The sequence below is a fragment of the Apostichopus japonicus genome, chromosome 9, assembly GCF_037975245.1.
Source record: "Apostichopus japonicus isolate 1M-3 chromosome 9, ASM3797524v1, whole genome shotgun sequence".
Taxonomy (NCBI): domain Eukaryota; kingdom Metazoa; phylum Echinodermata; class Holothuroidea; order Aspidochirotida; family Stichopodidae; genus Apostichopus; species Apostichopus japonicus.
Window position 1 is genome coordinate 23,325,801 of NC_092569.1, and position 23,223 is coordinate 23,349,023.

The window sequence follows — 23,223 nt, forward strand, 5'->3', positions numbered from 1 at the left end:
TGATGAGTTAACAAACTATATCATCATAACATAAAAAGTAAAAAAAGTAATGAACGTTTAAAATTGCTAAGAGTTTTACCAGTATATATATATATATATATATATATATATATATATATATATATATATATATATACATATTTATACTAAACTGACCTTCCATGGTAACTCCTTGCACGACAACTATCAGTACACAGGCAAGATTAGTCAATCTGGAAATGCCCTTCTGTAAGTCACACCACATCTTGAGAATGTTCGTATTGAGCTCGCTTATTTATAGATATACACGATGAACCTGCTGTCATGAATTTCGTTCACGAATCGTCGTTACAACGAGACCATGTAATATTGACAATAGTGTTTTGTATTTATACATATATACACACATATACATATATAGAGATATATGTAGCTTTAGCGACGCTGGTTGTCAATGGCTGACGAAGCTGTATAGGGATATGGAAAGAGATGAAACTCATATGAACACAAAGAACTATACGATATAAATAACACATCAAAGCAATAAACAAACGAACTCTATACACAATAAACAAACCTATAGCCTGTATTGAAATATGAATCAATCGTTGTAATCTATACAAAATGCGCGACGTGATGTTTCACGCGCATATAATGAGACATGAAAACAGCATGCATTCTGTAAGCAAAATGGGAAAAATAATAAATCTATTGAGAAATGTTGAAAATATCGTTAGTTATATACACAGTTTTAAACCAGTTTTGTTCCAGGAAATATACTGCGGGCCCGAAATGAAAACTTTGGGTTTCATATGACTATTCGATAAGTCACCAAAAGTTGGTTCCCCAAAGAGCAATGTTTATATAACTTGCAAACCTTGTGACCTTGTGCACAACGGGGTCAAAAAGTTCACACACATATTTCAATAATCAATAAACAAATAAATGAAATTTCGAAGGATGGTAGTAGGACGTGCGGCTTAATGCGACGTAATATGTGATAATAATATCAAAACGTCCCGAAAGAAATAATATTTTGCGTTTAGTACCATAAATTCCTTCTCATTTTAATAATTAAAAAAAAGTATTGTCTGTAGCCCATGTACAGTAAGAGGTAGTAGGTACACGGATATCCACGGCATTAGTATAATAACAAAGTCCTATTAGCTTAGGCTCTAAGACAGAGTGATGGGTATGTATAGGACAGCTGTTCACTGTAACAGATATTCCCGGTACGTACTATCATTATGATTTCAATAGGCTATATTTAGCATAAACCAGAGGGCCAGTTAGCTTTGTGATTCCTTGCCGTACAATTTGCTCACAATTCAAACTACTGTAACTGTCTAATGTAGAACAAATGAGTTAAATTTGCCAACCATGTCATTCACTCATAAGGATTGTACAGTATAACATTTTAAACCACCGTGTTTCAATATCAAGAAAGAACAATCTTCCTACGTGATATATAGACACATTTTACAAACTTTGAGCAAGCAAATCCCTTTAAATAGTTATTTTGAGTTACACGACGAGTTTTCCACCATTTGAGATAACAAGTTGACCCCTTGAGCCAGTTTGCGTCCATTTGAGATAACCTGTTGACCCCTTGAAGCTCAAAGGGAAAAACCCTTAAAGGAGGTTTAAGTGCAGAAACACATTTCATTACCTGGATGCCCGGTATGTTTCGCTGAAAAACTATTGAGCTCCTTCACAGAACTAAACTGAACTGATTTTGACCAAACTATGTTTACAGATTAATGGTAGCTTTAATGTTGGAGTTATCATGTTTGAAAGGTTTTCAGCCTGTGATGCATGTTGACCTCATGTGACCTCTGTCCAAGTACTAAGTTCAAGAAAGATGTACTGCTTGTGTTATCGTGTTAACAACATTTCCACTTTCATTTAAATATTGACCGTAAATGACATTTGACCTCCACCAATTTCAATAGGGTTTTTGAACTTTTTGTACTCATCAAGTTGATTCTGCATACCATGCATAAAGTTCAACAAAGATGTAATTTTTGAGTTATCGTGTTCACAAAGATTTCAGACTTTGACCTCTGTTCACCCCAAATGACCACTGAACCTCACAGAAAACAATAAGTTTCTTGTACTCAATAAGACGGATCCACATACCAAATACGAAGTTAATCTAAACCATTACTTTTGAGTTACTGTGTTTTACAAGCAAGAATCACATACATCCACACACACCCTGACGCACACACACGCCATCACCATTGCATATATTCTTTTTGTCTCCGGCAAGGACTCAAAAAGCAATGAAAACCTCCCGCATGACAAGAAAAAAACCTCCATATTACTAATACCAATCACATGGTTTATCATGGAAATAAATTATCTATTGCCGCATAGCTAAATGCAATTAAATAAACATGGCCGAATGTATCGCAACGATGAACATCACATTTAAACAGGCCTTTGTACATAAAATACTCCAACATCATGCATGGCCAGTCTCTCTACCAGCCCGATAAAGTTTACGTCACATGCATGCAGGCACGCCTCCTGAAAGTATATTCACTTACATAAAGTCACTAGGTAGCGTTAGATAACCTTATACAACATCCCTCTATATTCTATTAAATTCGGCAATGAGATATACTCTGCATGGACTCTATATTGGGCTCTATCTACTCTAATTACTCTATATTTAATCTTCCAACAGTTGTAATTTAGAACGTTACAGCCTCGAGAATGATTGACAAAGAAAAGAAAAAACTCCGATCCACGTTTGCAAGGTGTAAGCTAGGCCAGATATATCTGCTATGAAAGTACATGGTAGGCTAATATTACGTGTTATTAAGTAACACGATACTTTCTCAAGATTCAACTTCTTCTGTTATGAATAAAACCAGCGATCTAGAGAAAATTCACCCTGCCAACAAAACCAGCTACTTTAATTCAGAATCGTCTTGAATTTGTCTATACTGTTTTTGCTTACGTTATTGTCTAGTGTGCTGTTTGTCTTTGACGATAAAAACAAAAGTCATATCAATAATTTCTAAGATCGAAAATAACAAAATTGAAAAAGAAAAATTACCTTCAATCAAAGCTTCAAGTAAAGTGACAACATAAATGATACTGTTCAATAACTATTTAACACCACCGACCGAACGAAAATCGTCACGAAATCAATCCCAGATAATCCGGTGCCGACGAGTACATTTGTGAGAACTAAAACGTTGCAGGCACAAAATGATGTACAGAACGGTTACAACACAAAACAACTATCCTTTCTATATACGCGCAACACCGATTTAAGTGGAATCTTTGGGTGTAAAACAGGAAGGACGTATACAGGTTGTCCAAAAAAAGAAGGAGAATGTGAGTACCGCCTGGTAGAACAGGAAGAGTGAGAAAAAAAAAAGTTCGAAAAGAGTAAAAAGAGAAATGACAATGGATCGTGACCTGCACGTTGAGTCGGAAGGAAGTCGTGGATATACCCCAGGACGCTGATAGGGATTATTAGCACCTGATATGAGTGTATTATCATATGTGTATGTGTGTGTACAATGATAATGTGTATGAGGCGCATACAAACTACTTCACTGCATATCTTCTTCTACATAAGGTATATGTTTTACTATAATCCATGTATTTACCGAACGTGTTTAGTTGCAAGTCTGTTCAGCTATATGTGGAATATAATTTGCATTATGTTTCGGTACAAATGACAAACTTGCAAGTTAGACGATGAAGTATACTGATATGATATATAAGGTGGTTATGCTGGTATTAAAGATGAAAGAGAAACCAAATAAAAACAGAAAGGAAAGCTAGCATGCAGTTAATAGTGACCTGTAGACGTTTAAGTATAGGAAGTTGCGGATATCCCAGGACAGAGATTGAAAATTTGTTATCACATGAGCACCTTAAATGCGCGTATATATGTCTTTATGCGTGTGTGTGTGTAGCGTTAACACCAAACTTTATTGGGGAAGGTCATATCTCGATCACGCAAGTTATGCTTATATAAGACGTCTTCATACATAACAAGAATTGAGGGATTGATTACATAAAGAGAATACCAAGAAATTTCACTATGTCAGTGAACTGACGAAGGGGTAATATTTGAAGGCATCAAAATATGCGTGCCATATTTAAAGGCACCAAAAAATCGACAAGTCACTCTATGTATGAGGAATTTCACTCTTCTCAAGCAATCCATGTTTAACTTTAATCAATTTGAAATTAGATAGGTCCTTAACTGAACACCGGACTAGAAGAACTATGCATATCACCATAACGGTATACGCAATAGTACACGGTTAATGCATTATAATCTTTCTCAGTTTCAGTATTTTCCAGTCCCAATTTCCAAACGTTTCGGTGGTTTTAATCGTAAAACGCAAACAATCTCATGAGATTTTGAATTATTATGCGTCGGATGTAGTAGAACATTCCTACTTGTTAGCGTTGTTAAGATAAATGTATAATTGATGAGAATGATTTCCCAGCGGATCGATAAAGCTGAATTAATTTTGCAGTTAATTATGGATTATCAAGGATTTTGATGAATTGAGGTAGAATGGAAAGGCATAGGCCTATATGTAGATATATAACGCTAATAACCTGCAGACCCACCCGAACCGAATTGTACAATTGCTTATAATAGCGTTTTCGACTTGAATATATTGCGCATTTATATGCATCTGTGTTATAAAATGATAACACGTGTTATGCTAGAGGCACATTTTATTGCGGCCTGTGTTAAAAAAATATAAATATATAAAAAAATAAAAAAATATAAAATATAAAAATATTTTATGCTATATAAAAATAGAAAAAATATAAAAACATATAACAAACATATAAAAATATATATATATATATAATACCACTACAATTTACTGTATTATATCTTTAACATATCTAGCTCTCGCATGCTCCCAAAACATAACACGTGTTAGTGTGTTGTAACACCCTGGCATATAAATGCATAATATGCTACACGTTAAGAACAATGTCAAATATAAGCTCACACCTTTTCGGCTTGGGTGGCAGACCATATACGTGCAAGATATATAACGCAAGCTGAATAAACTCGTATCTTCCACTTATACTTATGATTGATGGGGGAAGGTTAGGGAGGGGTGATGGGTGGCAATATTAAGAAAACATATAATTCGGCATCTGTTATGAACATTTTGTAGGTAAAATCATAAACGAAAACAAATCGACTATTGATGCTTTATGAAGACGCGAGTTGCTCAAAACTTCTTAAATGTACGTATTGTTAATTTTCAAATATATTAAGTTTTCCGTCTGGTACTGTGTATCAAAGACAGTACCGCTGTTTGCTTTGCGTGTGTATAATATGTATAGGGCCTATATATATATATATATATATATATATATATATATATATATATATATATATATAGCCTATATATATAAAGCCTATATATATATATATATAACCTTGTCGATACCAGCCCTCAATGAATGCAAATGCAGTCTAGTTCAGAAGCACACCCAGGTCTGCTGTACCACCTCCTACCGACATCCCCCCCCCCTCCTTCTCCCCGCATATATTTATAAATTTATTGAAACAATATTGGAACTTGCCAGAAGTACGTTTTGACAGCAGCACGAATCGTCGATGTATGTCTGTTCAAAAAGTTTTAATTTAGTAGTCACTTAGCAAGTGCTGATTTATGTAAATTGAAACAGACTTTTGAAATTATGGCTTTTAATTTGTTTATTATATGCATGCACTAAACTGTAACTGTATCCCATTGAGTTATTGCTTTTGTTTTCGAATTTAAAACGGGGTGAGAAGCGTGTCACATCAATAAACATGTTCCACTGATTGGTTGCTTCCAGCACGCGTAGCTAACAGCCGTTAAGGGCTCACTGCCCTCATTGGCTTGTCATATTCGTATAGTTCTGCTCTAAATTTTGTCTCTCTTAAATGACTCTTTTGGAGACGCGTAGGCGATCACGAATGTGGGAGAAGGCCGCGAGGGCAAATGGATTGCAACTTTCACGTCGGGTGGCTTCCAATTCAACATTTTAACCCAAATTTGGAATCTTTTCAATTTACAAAGTCATTTTAAATGAGAAAACCGTAGAATGCTCTTGGATTATAAAAAAAAAAAACCTTGCTATGACCCGGCCGGGTATCGAACACGAAACCTTCCGATTGCTAAGCCTCATTGCTTCAAATGCCACCGCCTTTATGCCACTCGGCCACAGCACCGGTAATGCAGTTAAATTTCAATGCGCGCGTGGTGCCCGATTCTCGCTGAATGTCATTGAATGATTACTCTTCGCGTTTAAGTTCTAGGAACTCATTACGCGCCGGCCATATAGGTAGTGTTCGCATGCCATCTTCGAACCAACTTCGAACACTGGTATAAATCCGTGTTCGCACTCAGCAACCAGGAGGGGGTATATGATCAAGACATCGAAATTCACTAGAGGGGAACATGGATAAAAGACGTCTGCATTGACATTGTAATGTGCATGGTTGATCATGGCTACCGAGAACAATCATTGCGTCATTTATTATATGAATCTGAGGTATATAGGTGTACTATGTCATCATGTAATTGATATACTGAAAGTTGTCAATAGCCAGAAATATACAGGAAGTAATCAATCGATTGAAACTGATATGAAGTGGAGAGATCACATGCTTGGTCCATGATGATTACCAAACGTACACTGTGTTATCGCCACCTTTAAATTAACTGAATCAGGCATGCGGTTGCAGGACACGGAAACGAGAAAGAAGGCTGTAGAATCGTATCAGAAATTGAGAGGAGTTGATGGGGTGTCTTCTCCGCCCAAGAACTTATAGAACATATGGTTAGGCATATACTGAGGCATTACACAACAATTGGCACTGGGGGAGGCGGAGGGGGAGGGGAGGGGAAGGGTAGGGGTAGGGAAGGGGAGGGGAGGGTAGGGGAGAGGAGTATCAGTATCTTGCCAATCTTAGAACCAGTCTTCTCTCAAACCTGTACCTGTGGAAAGGGACAAGAATCCTGTTTTTTTGAAAAGGTCAACGTTTTGAGATGATTAATAAAAGGGGAATTTAGGCCAAACATAAACATTTGATATATTATAGACCGTTAAAAACACTCGCTACTTGGTACAGGTTGTATTCCTATAAATTCACCCTTTAAACAACTGAGGTTCATCAAATTAATGAAACTGCACACAACCAGCATAATGTACAGAGAACGTTAGGTTAGTTATATCATATATAGAAAATAAAAAACGTTAAAATGTTATGACCTCAAATCAAATAAGTTTACTAATTTCTCAAGCACAATTTAGAGCCCACGTCATCACGAATTGTGCCTTAAAGGAGCTTTTCAGGGATTGGACGTATTGTTAAGCCGAAATTCTTGCAAACGGTCATTTAACTATTGCACTCTGTTTTGTTTTGTTTGTTTGATCGTCTTTCGTTTTGTTTCTTTTTTTTTCTGTTTCTTGACCTATGACCTATCAAGTCTAAAATTCAGCCTAAAGTCATCCATTTAAAATATTTATGAATGCAATAGTCGATTAATTGATTTGTAGAGGATTATATAGCTATAGGGCATATGGTAATTATAACCATTTATGATTTCATCTAACAGACTGAATCAATGTATATCATCATCGCTTAATTATATACGCACAGCACGTGTGCACGTAATTAAGGAAAGCGATGAGAGTGTCAGTCACTTTGTGTATTCATTCAACGACCAACACTTTAACAAAATTACACCCCTCGGGTGTTTGTTTATACCTCTTCCTTATTTGGGGGCGGGGGTGGGGGGGGGAGGGGGAAGCCTTGTTTGTAATTGTTTACGTATCTTTTGTGCCGGTAGTTAAGTTCTAAATCAGACTCATTGGAATATTTGAAGAAACCAAATCGCTGGGAATAAAGTTTTCATTTAATGTCTAAGAATACTATAGGATGGAATTTTCATGTTTACATTTGGCTTATAGAGTAACGATCACTTCAATATATCGGCCATTGCTTCCATGTGAATATGCTCTGTTCCGCTGGCGGAAACATACTTAGTAGTATCAGTTGGTCATTGATTACTAATACCGGGCGAAACTTGCATAAGAAGGTACTTTCGCCAATGAGAATTATTGTCTATATGCATGTACATGTATGCAGGTACTGTACATCTATACTGAACATATAAACAAATGTAATGAAAAATAGGAAGTTTGACAGATTTGAATCATTATTATAAAAAATGTATTAGTTAACTAACATATATATATATATATATATATATATATATATATATATATATATATATATATATATATATATATGCTTCATACGGACTCCACGTGTTTATTTTATGAGTATTATCATTAACATCCCCATTCTGCATGGTTAAACACATACTAAAGGGCAGCTTGAAGCCATATGGATCCTTATGCGACGTCATATAAGAATATCTTGCCTTTATTTCATACGAAAGGCCATGCACTTAAATCACTATAGATGACTTTCATTTCAGAATATCAACGGAAAACTCACCGTGCACCAGAGTTAAGGATCAACACACTCGGGATTCTAAGGCACCATACGGTACTCGGTCCCTCGCCTACCCTACCCTACCCCCTGCCCCCCCCCCACCGTTATGTTTTGCATGGCACATGTAGAAACTTGGTATATGTTTTGCTAGGAAATGTTCACGGCTGTTCCTTGATCTGTGCTCCTCCGTCTTGACCATATCATTAAAAAGTTCGTATTCATTGGCTCAAGCCTCAAACGTTACGTAGGCCTTTACATGTTAAAAGCTATAGTTTCAGCATATACTAGTATCTGGAATTGGTGACGCCTGACCAGAATAAAGACAAATGGTCAGTGATTAACATCCATTATGACGTCATTATGACGCTATAAGAACTGACGGATGACAAAGCCGACCTTATGGCTTCAACAAAATCGAACATTTTGGATTAACCCGATTACTTTAAACAAACAGCAAAAGGTTTTACTCTTTTATTTATATTATTAATAATACCTCGCCTAATTGATCTTCATTATTATGATGTCACGGAAATCGAAAATATGGAATAAGCAACGAATGGAAGTAGATTAGATAATTGTACATACTGCTGATCAGGTTGGTAGTCTTTTGCAGCTCATAATCAAATCATTTTACCATTGTCTTTTTCGTCTATCATAGGCTTCACCTATAATGACGTCATCAACATCACGCGTTCGAACGTAGCCACCATCTATCTGGCTTTAAAAATTGTCACTGTGATTCTGTAACCATATAAGGTTTCTAAGTTTTGTAATTTATAATTGCAAAATAAGGAACCACCAAGTGCTCTATTTCGCAAGGAACCTTGATGTGCCCTTGGACAGGATGTCCGTTAAAGATATTCCTAAAACTAAAGTGATCCTTTCGGTACAATACATGTATAGTTGTAACAAAATACAATTCACAAAGATGCAAACAGTACCAGGTGAGAGATTTGTGTATATGTGGGTATATATCCGCCCCACAGCCTCTATACTAGTCCCCCCCCCCCCTTCAAAACCTCAATAAGGACCAGACTCTTTTTATTGTAGTGCGCGTGCGCGCTACAGTATTGGCATTACTGGCCAAATGAACGATACTTATATACATGACCGGACGTTGAAACTTTAAGTTTCCATATAGTCTCTGTACGTTTGCAGTTTCAGAGGCTAGCTGCGTAGCCGACTTATTCTGAGCCTGTCACGAGCTCACAAGCGCCCTCACTTTGTAGGTACCTACATGACTATACTCCCTGGTGTGTTGTCCGCCAACAAATAACACCATGTACAACCGGAAAGTTCTTCCTTATACTGCAAGCAGTCGCACTACAGTACTGCTTATTCGCAAGCAAACGCAGTTCTATTTACCCAATGACATTCATAATTGGTGCTGTGTAGTTTTGTTGAGCTGGCTATTCCTGGCTTTAAGAAATGCAATTTCGAAACGTCCTTCATCAAGAATGTACCTGAATTTATGATGCCGATGAAAGAGGTACTGCCTTTACCTCCATCAGTACTTGAGAAATATTGGTCAGGAAGTCGCTACTGTACGTTATCTCCCGTAAGGGGAGGTCCCGTGTGCAGGAACGAGAGCTATATCTCGCTTCCTCGTCATGCTCATCGGAAAGAGAATGTTAGATGTAAAGCCTGCAGTATTACGTCCTCGATCAGGACTTAGGTGTGGTTTGAAACCACAAACCACAAAATTATTTCTGCTTCCTCACGCCTGGGATTCACCTAAGCTTCATACTGGCCGACCAAGATACTATCCTAATACTACCCAGGAACCCAAGATGGGTACTCAAAATGTTAATCCTAAAAAGAAAACGACCGGAAAAGCCTGATGACGTGTGACCTAAAATCCATGAACAAAAGGAATTTAATATTCCAAATTTACACTTACCCTTGGCGACGCGCAACGTACTGTATGGCAACACTGACCGTAGGGCTATGCAATTAGAGCCCAAGAATCCATTTTGACCGACCACATCGTATTATCTCGAAGGCAACTGTAAAAGAAAACCATATGAAATATAAACATCACATGAACGCACACCCCTTCCAACTTACCATCTGCATGTCATTTGTAGCTGGCTAAATCACCGAAATTGTCGCCTGTCGTAACAGGACCTGGAAACTGGGAAAGCTAATCCCCCACCAACCCCAAAATAATTTTCACGGCAACATTGTTCAGACGGGCATGGTGCGGCCACATGGTAGCATTTCCAGCGCCACTAGCCATTGGTCTCAGTGCCCGGCGACTCCCTCCTCCCTCGCCCCTTCCCCGCCCCTTCCCCCATTGTACCAGGGACCCTGCACATAACACCTGTATGATGTATATAGTACATGAAGATATGAAAATCAGCGAGAAACAATTGAATGAAACTTCAGTTCAAAGTAAACCTATTACATGAATTAGAGGTCGCTCTTCGCTAAACAAGTATGGGCACGTATATTGGTAAATGTATACGGACTGGTTCGATGTAAGCTATAGTGTATATGGCACCAGTCCAATGCCAAAGTTAGAAGTTCTTCTGTAGTGGATGTTAACCTCAGCATGAACCTTATTTCCAATACGTATTGTTTATACTTGAATATAAGGCGTATATGCAGGTTATATAGTGTAACGTCTTCTTTTGTGCTTGTTTCACATTCATGCCAGCAGCATATAGTTTTGATTGTGAGTCCGTGCTCACAGTTAGTTATCATTTAAGACTTCCAAGGTTCCTATACAAACTATACGAGGTGTGAAACTGTCACGTAGTTTCCGTACGGTGTTTACTGACACGTCTTATATTCAAGTGTGAATGCTTGCGTTACACACAAATATGATGGGGGAATGCTTGCGTTACACACAAATATGATGGGGGAATGCTTGCGTGCAGCGTTACACACAAATATGATGGGGGAATGCTTGCGTTACACACATTTATGATGGGGGGGGGGGGAGGGGGAGGGATGTCCCTTACAATCTATGCATACTAGTATAGTCATATGCCTGCTATTAAAATATTTCCTCGTATGTCATGCATGTATGCCTCTATAGCCGAGTGAGATTAGAACACTTTCAATATCTTTGTTTTCTCTCTTTGGTTTATTTCTCTTCCTTGTCACAACGACGTTGACGTGATTTATCATGCCAACATCCTTGAGATAGCACGGGATATGTTTTGAACACCAGTTAACCGCGTGCATGGGGAGAGTGGAAACGAGCTGGTGGAAAATGTAACTACTGTAATGTGTAACATGTGAGCGGAATGTGTGATGTGTAAAAATTAAAGGGGCGAACCTCTAAAGTTAAAATCAAACGATTCCGATATACTCGATCCTGTGCCATCCGCAATTGCATTTATTTGTTATTTTATTCAATAAATGGGTACTTCTGACCTACAGCAAAGGGAGGGAAAGAGCACTTTATTATTAAACAGCTGATTTAGGATTTCACAAACATGTGGGCATGTAACCCATCAGCTATATAGTGGTCTAATTCTAGCCCGGATGGCTGAACTGAGAGGAGGATTCAATCAGACATGAAAATGTCTCAGTATAAGGCAAATCGCTTTGACTGAGTGACAGTTTAAATCGGGGCAGTAGTGACCAATATTTCACTATCTAGCATATTTGATGGCTAAGGTTTAAAGGTCCATGTTGTGTTGATCTGGATTTTTTTAGCATTCTTTTGTCACTTACATTCATAGACATTTCAGCAACTTGCGATTGATGAAAGAGAGATTACTGTGATAGTTGTTGTACTGGCCCAAATAATTATGCATGCACGCCACACCTTTCTTATTCATATTTAGAAATCAACCAATCCAATCGTCTCTATCACGTGACTTCAGACATTAGCAAACAGTCTGTTTCACACAATTGATACGTACATTAATGTACTAGGCCTATACTATACTAGATGTAACTGAGCCATGCGTTTTAGCAATTTCCTGTACACGTAACGTTAACTGCCAATTAAAACCTCCAAAAAGATGAAACATCAGCTCTTACTAGACGTATATAAACAGTCATTACGCATAATGCAACTTTCGTTAGCACGAACGTGCTAGCTATCCTAAAACACGGGTAAATAATAGGTACTATACCAGTGTGTTACTAACCTATATAACGTTAGTTGGTGTATTACAAACCTATATAACGTTAGTTGGTGTAGTATTACACGTTGGTGAAACGAATCAATCATGGCAAATAAAAGGCTTATAAATACAATAAATAATACTAGACTTACGATTTATAGTTCTAAGGCATTAGGCCTTCCATATACTGCACGGAAAGTTCTGCAAATTTCGCTAACTGTTCTCAAAACTTCAATTGAACGTGTTCACATTCACCAATCTTTGTGTGGGTGAACTTTCTGTCATTTCCGAGAAAATGTTCAGCCTTTCTGCTAAATGTTGTAAGATTCGAGACGTTCGTGGCGGAAAATATGTTTGGTATGGAGTAGCGTAAGGATTACAATTAAATAATATACAGACGTCACTTTGGGTGTGATACTTAAATGCAATATGCTCTATTAAACTTTAACCTATATTTCACCTCGTCGAGATCAACACATTAAAGGAAAATCCTGGCGCAGAACAAACCTGATCTGTGAACCCTCACTGAGTTCTTGCGTGCCAAAATGCCAGTGTGAGCCATTCGACGCAAAGCGAAATGGAACATTGTCACAAAAATTACTTACAATCAAGAACCAAACTTTAACTATACACGACTCTATACGACACACTGATTCAAGGAATGTAGTTACATTGCACTAAAACACCGAACCAGTGTGGAAGTATAAGCGTAATGCTTGAATAGTGACATTTACGGTGAAACAACTAGTTTCCACCCATGGCTGAATTTAACGGTTGTCCGGTCGTCCGAGACAACCAAATTTTCTGTACGGACAACCAAAATGGGCTTCGGTATTCGTCCGGCGGACTAGTTGTTAACATCAAAAATTGAGATTTCACTATAACTTAACAGGTTGAATGATAAACGGGTATACCACAATCCGTCAAATTGGAGAAACTGGAGGAAACCAAAATAGTGGTAGGGCGAAGACATGATGAACCCGAAGAGGAGTTTGACTGGCCAAAAGTCTGGTTATTTACCAAACCCATAGATCTCTCCTACATTGCATATTTTGGTCATGTATTATTTTGTTATGTTGCTACACTCTTTTTTGGGGCACAACCAAATTTGCTGTTTCGGAAAATCAAAAAGTAAGACCTGGTTGCCCGAGGGATAGTCAACAGAAATCCTTCTGCCCTGGCATATCACCGTTAATGCATGTCTGTGTATATACATATATTACAATATTTACAATAGAGAATGTTGAATTCTGTGTTGAATTTGCCACATTTTGGTTGGTAAATAGATAGCTTATTCAGTATGTTAAATAAGTTTGTTAAGAAGTAGCGCGATCTATGCATAAGAAAAAATGGCATGTAAAGATATAAGCATTAGATACTTGCAAGTAAAGCAACAAAAAGATAGTAATTATAGATCAAACTTAGGGGACAAATATTTTTTCGTACTAGATTACTCGTTTAAGAACTCGCGTTATGCTTTGGGAAGAGCCGAATAGGTTTGAATGAATAACCTGTTTTGAATATTAAATAGCTCATTCAGTATTACGCAACACTTGAGATCCAACGCAAAAGGCGATGAGTCTTGTCCATATACGCGTACAGTAGTTGGCGGCAGTGGCGTAGGAAGGTACTTTTGAGTGGGGGGGCTGAAGACTGATGGCCGGCCTGGGGGAGGGGTCTAAGGGGAGGGGGTGTCCCCCTCCCCTTTGGAATTTTTTTGCATTTCCAGGTCGCCTCAGATGCAATTTGGTGCAATATAGCACACTTCAACACCCACTCCATTTTGTAAAGAATTTTGCATTTTCACCTGGCCTTAGATGCAATTTGGTGCTTCAAATGAGATTTTTTTCTCATTTGGAAATGAAAAAGGGGTTTTCTGACTTGCGGAGCGGGGGGGCGGAACGATACTTCCGCCCCCCCATATTTTTCACTGGGGGGCTGGCGCCCCCCAGCCCCCCGGTTCCTACGCCCTTGGTTGGCGGGAGAAGAGGGGAAGGGGAGGGGAGGGATGGGTTGGAGTACATGGAAGGGGAAGAGATAGGGAACATGTCTCCAGTTCCTGCTTTATGTCTCCACGTTCTATTAAATATAGGTTTGAATGGAATTATTAGAGTGAATAATATAATGTAATAATATGAATATTTCAAAAATTATTGTCATATCTTTATAATTATGTCATCTAGCTTGCTGTAGTGCTAGTGAATATACGGACATGTTCAGTCAGTTAATTGTTCTGTGTAGCCAGCCTATCTGGTCAGTGAATCTGACTACGTCTTCAACCGTTAGCTTTTTGGGAATTGATTTGTGGTCACGCGACCTTGCCAATTTCCTAGAACAGTACTACAGCTAACATGATAACATACATTTCAACATAGGTCTAGGCTATGGGAGAAAGCACTGCTAACAGATGCTATCATATGACAAATAGTACAGCTAACACATATGGAGTACACATCTAATATAGGAGGCTTGTGCGACCTTCACATAGGTGTTTACGAGGGCTGCAAGTTTTAATCCCAGTATGCCATTCTGTGCTGAGAATCTGAACCTATCACTTGTCATTTGCCGATTGTAAAAATTATGTACAGAGCATTCGGTAGGCTACAGTGAAGTATAGATTGTACATATATTAGTAAAACTGCAACTTCAGAATTTCTTGCCTCAATCTCATTTCTACCATTGACGTCTCTATAGTCTTCCGACCATTTCTAACTTCCAAGAATATCCATTATAGACCGCGGGTTATCGTTTCATTGCTCGCTCAGAGCACGGAAGTAAATGCTCAGAGTAACTCAACACTTTTTAATTCAATGTAATACGCCATCAATTTTGGCTTGATACTGGTATAGGAGAGGCAGCTGAGGGGAGGATGAGGGGGTGAATTCAACTGAAGAGCATTGATAAGGGAGAAGAAAGGGGCATATCCCGTTCCTGCATATAATGTCTCCACGTTGTATCATATATACTTTAACAGCAAATGTAGCGGTTCAAACAAACTACCCGAGTATGCTTAAGATGTACGCTCTACAGAAGAAACATGATTTTATTTCCTTGGTTTTTTTTTTTTTTTTCATGAAATAAGCGGGTAGGTTAGCCGCATCAAAGGTCATCTTTATACGTGAACTCAAATGACAGCAGTCTTGCCAAGCTTACAAAGCAATGTTGACAGGTACGGAGTAGTACAGAAAATTACAACATTATACGCTATAGTGACACTACAGGTCTGAAATATGCATGTGTAATACCAAGAAGGTATAGTGTGATACAGTATCATGTAGGCTACACCCGTGAGCGTACAGGGCAGACCCTGTGGGACAAAATTTTTATACCATAAAAAACGCGTATTACTGATTCGAATATATATGCGTAATAAAATCGAATATGATGCACGTTTTTATTACCAGACAAATAGAAGGTCGATTCATATGGTTATATTGCATTGCATATATATGCGTGTATTTATAGGACTAAATACACGTGTATTTATTCGAATATATACACACACATATTAATTCGAATGTACCAACACGTGTATTAATTCGAACATGTACGCGTATTTATTCGAATACACACGCACGTGTATAAATTCGAACATATACGCGTATTTATTCGAATATATAGCTATATACGTGTAATAATTCCAACATATACGCGTATTAAATCGAATATACAAACACGTGTATTAATTCAAACATATACGCGTATTAATTCGAATATATACATACGTATATTAATTCGAAAAATACGCCTATTAATTCGAATATATGTGCGTATTAAATCAGCAGTATTAAACCGCATTATATATATAATTCCAATATAATATTAAGATTGCATAACAATGTTTTATCAATGTTGTTATCTAAACTGGAAATACAATATGCCTACTGTATATCTGCATCATATTTAAGACTCGTGAATAAATTTGAATTGTTACGCGTATTAAATCGAAAATATACGCGTATTAATTCGAATATATACACGTATAAAATCAGCTTTAATACAACACAACCATATAAATCGGCCTTCTGATTGGCTACTGATTATATACATATATATCTTCGATTTACTACGAGTACATATTTGAATTAATACGCGTCTATATAGCATGGAGTATATTTTTCCCCAAATGGCCTACCAAAAGCGTACACGTATAGTCATACATAACTGGCTCAGACAAAGCTGCGGAACAAAATAAGCACGACACACGAAACATAATAAAGCTGCGTTTTTTTTTTCTTGTCTCTCTCCACACCTTTCTGTCTTTGTCCTTCTCCAGTTTATTCCCTACCCCGTTCCTTTAATCCTCCCTTTGTCCCTCCACTGTTTATCTCCTACTGTATACCTCTCCTCTTCCCCTGTTGCTTTCTTCTCTCCATCCCTTGTCTACTAATCCCCTTACATGTATCTCATTGTGTTCACTGTGCTGATTATCCTGTCTGTGTTCTGTGCGTGTTTTTATCCCTCTGTTACTGTTACTTGTCATTTAGCCTCTGAAAGAAGATCCTACTAGGGTCGAAACGTCAAGCCAACCGACTTTTACACATTCTATTACACAGGCTTCTAGGGTGTAACAGTTTGCTAACAGTTTTATTTTATTTTAACAAAATAACGGTTAATTGTTGTAGATCATACGGTATTTCCAACTAATCTATAAATAGCCCAGGACCCCCTGGAACGCTAGCCTCAGCGCACAGCAATTAAAATATATTAAACCAAAACCTGCTTACAAACACGTTACGGGTCTTTATACGGCACCGCGATGTCATATTTTTACTAGGCCTATCCAACCTATTCCTTAAATTGTCTCCCTTTGCTCAATTTTAGCTATTTTATGCCAAAGAAACCAACAAATGCTTTAATGAGTTTTGCAATCACGCGAACCACATTTTCGCGACTAATTTGTTCAATGGGGGAGGGAGCGGGGGGGGGGGGGGCGATAGGCTTGAAAAGCAGTACAGTTGTACACTTGCAAAGTAAAGAAATGTTTTCATAGATCATTACAAAACCTACATGAGGGAGGGGGCATCGCATGTGTTGATTTTTAATAAAGTATAGACCAAGTTTGGTTTTAGGTTGAATGTGTATAATGAACAGGTACCCCGGGCGCCCGACTGAACTATTCGGTTCCGATATTTGGAATCGTTCCCATCACTAATCCAAACTGTAAGATCCTAACGTTCCTGTTGCGCATCTCTCTGCTTACATATCCTTGTGATCCAATACAAATGTGAAGTGTTTGCTTTTGCCGCCAATGTACACAGAATCACAGTTTCCTGTTCAATTACCAAAGCTGTCGATCATTCATAGCTGCATGACACACGCAGACCCGTATGACAAACTGTATATATAGCCTGAACGCTGAAGTATGCAATACTGTCTCATAACAACTCCCTGGTTTTATTGCTGTCCGAATATACACCATCACTCTTTTCTGTCAGATGCTAAGATCAGGTGTTACCAGGGTAACCTGCATAGTACTGCAACCTGAGGGAAACCCCCTCCCAGCGGTAACTTGACTTTTAAGTACATTACACAGCCCAAGAGTAGTTCGCATGCTAACCCTGGTTGACCTCCACCTGAAACAGCAAGGAGGTTCTGTTACCTATGGGGTAGTCAAATCAGTATGAGATTCACAACTTAATGAGATCTGACATTTAAACACATTTCGTAGGGTTTGGCTTCTGCAAATTTTAAATGAACTTACACCTATACCAACTTGTGGAGCAAGTTTACTTATCACTTGGGTAATCTATCAAGCTTGTATGATCTCTTTTGCGGGTCAAGTTCTTCAGATAAAGTACTTTTAATATTTTGACATTTGTACCTCTGCTGATCCAACATGACATTTGACTTCCACCCAAAATAGTATGGTTCTTGTACTACTCAATATATGAAAGACGCATACCAAATATGAGCTACGTGATGTAATTTATCATGGGATATCGTGATAAGGCTTTACAGAGTATAACCTCTGCTGACCCCAAATGACCTTTTACCTCCACCCACAACAATAGGGTTCTTGCACTGATTATGGGGAAGCCACATGTCAAATATGAGGACTGCTGAGGTTACTTATCTTGAGATATCGTGTTTACAAGTTAGGGAGTCACATACACACACACATCAATACATGCCACCTTGACTGCATATAGATAACTTGCCTGCATATATGGCAAGTAACCACAAAATCTGCCTAACACTGTGTGACATTTAAACGCGAGATCTCAGGTAACCGAATTCGGTGGCTCTGGCAGTTCCAAAAATACCAAGCTTTTGATTCACATACAGCATGAACAAGTTTTCAAGTGCACACTAAAAAGCAACATTCTTTTCTACCATCACAGCAGTGTTTGGTTACAATGTATAAATTGAAAATTGATGCCCACTATATTGTGGCTGATGATTAACCTCCATGAATGGAGCAAGGGACTTGCAGTTATATATAAAGAGTGAATATGTTGCCTACTGTGATGAAGATGTATGTATACTGTGTAAATGGATCATAACCATAGTGTGTTCTATTACACTACATATATGACAGAAGAATGAGGATCATGTAGATGTATTTCAGCCACAAACATGCATTTAAAGCAAAGCTAACTTGTCAAGTATAAACTGTAAAGTTTGTTATATATGAAAATAACAAACATTTGATTTGATTTATTTATTTGTTTTTCACGTGGTCAACGTGATATCACATGGTCAACTTGGTCACATGATCACATGGTCAACATGGTCAATGTGATATCACAAGAAGAGAGCCCTAGTACTATACATGATGTGAATTTCAGCAAAAGAACTAACCGTATATTAATTACTGGTTTAGTCTTCTACTGTACGCATGGTACAATGTAACATTGGCATATTTGACTAACTGATTTATCATTCCATTTTCATTCTTAGGTTATTTACACAGTTTCGATGACAATACAGTACACGATATACTGACATGTAATGTACATATTTACTGTACAACTTTTATTTCACAGTAACCTTGGTAACACATATTTATATGGCATTGATTGGAATACAAACAGTTGCAATGTGACTGATACTGAGCCAGAAAATTTACAGATATTATCTGTCCTTCTGAAACTACTCATAGTGTATCTTAATGATAAATTCCAAAATACTTCACATTCACAATGTATTCTGTACAAGTTGGCTGGCATCATTCAGTGAAAATTCTTATCCCAATGCAATTCCCATGTTGACGTACTTGCAAGTTTTCAAAATGTACTGTACCAGGCACACAATGCTTTGGGGAATAGCAGCGGTAATGATTTCATACAGTTTTTACACAGGATATTTATTTTGCGTTCAAGTTTTGTGTACAGTAAATAGCAGTTTTCGGGGCTCTGATTTTGTATCAGATTTATAAAATACTACATGGTTTCTGTGCAGGCGCATAGCCAAGGGGCAACAGGGGGGGGGGGGGGGGGGCAATAGCCCCCCTCCCACTTGAGCATATGTTTTTATGATATTGCTAGTAATTTCAAATAGAAAATGCTTAGATGCAACTTGTAAGGCCTGGGAAGTGCCATTTCCAGTTTCTGGGAGGCATTTTCGGCCAAAAATTTTCTTGTACGCTTCGCGACAACTCATGGTTTCCAATGCCGAATCTACGGCTCTGATAATTTGCTACAGGTTTGCCCCTCCCTTGGCATATTCCTCGCTAAGCGCCTGTTCTGTGTATAAGACTGAGCACTACATACACTTAATTTGCACTTGTACAGTATAGCAATTTGAACATTTTGCATAGGGGTTTGCAATGCCATATTTGATAACGTATTTCCTGGTTTTACCCAGAACTATACAGGCTGAGAAAACAATGTCATTCTTCTGTAGAACTTATGAATCCATGACTAGGACTAAGTTGCTCCTCTTTTTGGTGACATTACACTACGATAGTAGGCCAGATTATACACCTTGAGGCCAAATTCTTTAATTATATCCTTTAAACAGGCCTACTTCTCTACTCACCTCCAGTGAGTACAAATTGTAGTATGGCCAAAACTGACAGATGTCAATGTGCCAGACCACACAGGCCTACACAGTTTTCTGGATCTTGTAGTTCTTAATAAACTACAACCGCTAAAAATTCCAATTTGCTTGACTAGACAAAAAAAGGGGGGCTCTCTAGCAATTTGCTGGAATGGATAAAGGCGGTGGCATTTAAAGCAATGAGGCTTAGCAATCGGGAGGTTCCCGATCTCATACCCGCTTGGGTCATAGTAAGGTGGGGTTTTTTATCAAAGAGTAATCTAAGGTTTTTCCATCTGAAATGACTTTCTAAATTGAAAAGATTCCAAATTTGAGTTAATGTTGAATTGGGAGTCACCCAATATGTGATTTGTTATCCATATAAGCCCTTGCGGGCTTCTTCTACAGTTGTGGTCGCTATTAAAAGCGTCGTCAAAATAACTGATGATTAACATTATTATTATTATTATTATTATTAATTTAACAGATAGGGTGATGTCATATAGGTCCTAATGCACATGATCTGTACTGTCTACAGGTCTCTGAATCGGGTAAAAGGATAGCGTGGAAGTACTCAAAAGGTTTGAGAACACACAGGATCAGCTGTAGAGACACACCAGTGGAGTGGTTGACTAATTCAAGGCTCTACTTATAAACTACAGTTTAGTCAATCAAGAAAGGTAGCTTGGAAAACACTGTACAAAGTTGAGGTGTCAAAATCAATTAGTTTGAAATTTCCAGAATAAGTTTCGAAAGGTCTCTCCTTTAGTAATTGCAAACGCAAAATGGTAAACTAAACATCAGTAGCATAGTTATAGAAAATGGCACACTTAATGTGTACGTATCAACTGTACTTCAAACACTACAACACACCTTGAAGGAATACCAGCACTAGAATTGCTATTTTACCACTCTAATTGATATAAATCCGACCATATTTGGTCAAAACTGCAGAGGCTACATGGCTTAATTTTGAAAAGCACTTTCAACCCTGTAACGTTTAAAATTGTTCCCAAATTTGGCAACCCCCACATTAAAACCAGCGTTCAAAGGTTATGTGTATACTAATAGTATACAGTTAGTCTTGAAACAGACGACCGCTCATTTAGGGTATCTCAACCTACAATCGCCATATAAAATAGGTTTTGAGTTTCAACAGTGTGCAGGTTCCTGACAATAAGGTTGCACGAACAAGGGAGTGGGATGGTGGAGGTAATTGGTCGTAGTTTTGTTGTCAATTAAAACCTTGAATACATTCATAATGAAGGACAAGATGTTGACCATTCCATTCTGATACACCTGTGGTTTGACTAGTGTGTTGCTACGGTAATGTGGAACAATTTGTGCAAATGCCCCATTTTCAGGGTGCAATAAATTTGAGGTATTGACTATACTGACGTTATTCACTAGTTTTTATAGCCTATAGGTCTAAGGAGTAAGGTTAAGCAAATTGCTTACTGTTAACATAGTCTTCACTGTGCCCCACAGTGCAAGTAGTGCACACATTGGCCTTCTGCTAAAATTGTAAATGTTTTTGGTAGGCCTAGCCATCGTTACAACATTAAGGTCTACTGACCATCTGTAGGTTCACTAATACTAGTCATGTATGCCTAGTGTACACTATAGTTTATACAAAATAGCATAGGACCTACGCCTAGCCTCGGTGAAACACTTTCCAAACATTGAGGTCAATTGTAACAACAAAACTCATGAATCAGAATCAGAAGCTAGATAACATCAGCGTTGATTTGACGGAGAGAGCAGCATATCTCTAACTTCGAACTTAGTTAATCACAGCCGAGTATGATAGCAGCCTAGCCAATAGCCTAATTATTAACACTGAGAGACTCACAACGACTTACAGAGACTTACAGTACAATGAAAAACGATGGAAGATAGGCCTAACTTAGTACTACCAACATTGCATCTGGGTTTTAATATGTCTTCGCATGTAATTCGTAACGACTCACAAGCATGAAGATGATACCGCTTGATATACCCTGGCCTGGCACTTCGAATGTCTTTGTAATAGTAATAGCCAAGGCTTGGTGACAACTCGTATACAGTATAATTGTAATTGAAAACAAGCGCGACTGAATTTACATCTTGAGTCTTTCATTACAGAGTGACAGCAACGGGGCCCGCCCCTAACTCCTAACTAGCCGAATGTCTTTCACTAACATTTGAAGGTAGCATACGCCTATTAACGCCCTGTCGACTTACACTGACGACACACACTGAATCACAAACATAATGTGGTCTCTCAGAGTAGATAAAAGTTCACACAGCTAAATGCTACCAACCACTGGATAGCTGTCAAGTTGGCCTTTCAAGGCACCATCAATTTTCCATATATTTAAATATTTATATATATGTTTATATATTTTCCATATATTTAAATATTTGTGCTACGAGGGCCTGAAGTTGTCGTCACTTGTAAACAAACCTCTTCACTCAATAGTGAACACATTTCGTACACTGCTCCTCAGTGGGAGGACTAAAGGGGTCTAAAATTGCCTCAATTGACATAATGTTTGTGCCACATGTACTTCCATTCAGGTTCTTCAATGTGCAGGCTACTAACATATCAAAAAGATGTTCTCCTGCTTCTTTGTGGCATTTTCCAGAAGGAGAACATTCGGTCGGATTGGT

The 23,223-nt window shown here is 38.0% G+C and overlaps 2 protein-coding genes across 6 annotated transcripts in view; one reads left to right on the top strand and one right to left on the bottom strand.

The window, feature by feature from the left end:
* LOC139973006 (scavenger receptor cysteine-rich domain superfamily protein-like) overlaps positions 1-22,678 on the bottom strand; it is a 63,230-nt gene extending 40,552 nt beyond the window's left edge. Inside the window, exons 1-3 of one of the 5 annotated variants that reach the window (XM_071979347.1) lie at positions 22,542-22,678; positions 10,404-10,509; positions 157-446 (exon numbers count right to left, since the gene is read on the bottom strand). In XM_071979347.1, coding sequence (XP_071835448.1) covers positions 157-244 — 88 coding nt within the window. In that variant the 5' untranslated portion in view covers positions 245-446; positions 10,404-10,509; positions 22,542-22,678. Of the gene's footprint in view, positions 1-156; positions 447-3,046; positions 3,298-10,403; positions 10,510-12,740; positions 12,894-22,443 lie in introns of those variants that run through there. The other 4 variants (XM_071979348.1, XM_071979349.1, XM_071979346.1 and 1 more) reach the window with 4 other exon arrangements.
* LOC139973954 (techylectin-5A-like) overlaps positions 21,119-23,223 on the top strand; it is a 120,332-nt gene continuing 118,227 nt past the window's right edge. The window contains exon 1 of the mRNA XM_071980845.1: positions 21,119-21,952. The gene's annotated coding sequence lies outside the window, so the exon portion shown is untranslated. The remainder of the gene's footprint in view (positions 21,953-23,223) is intronic.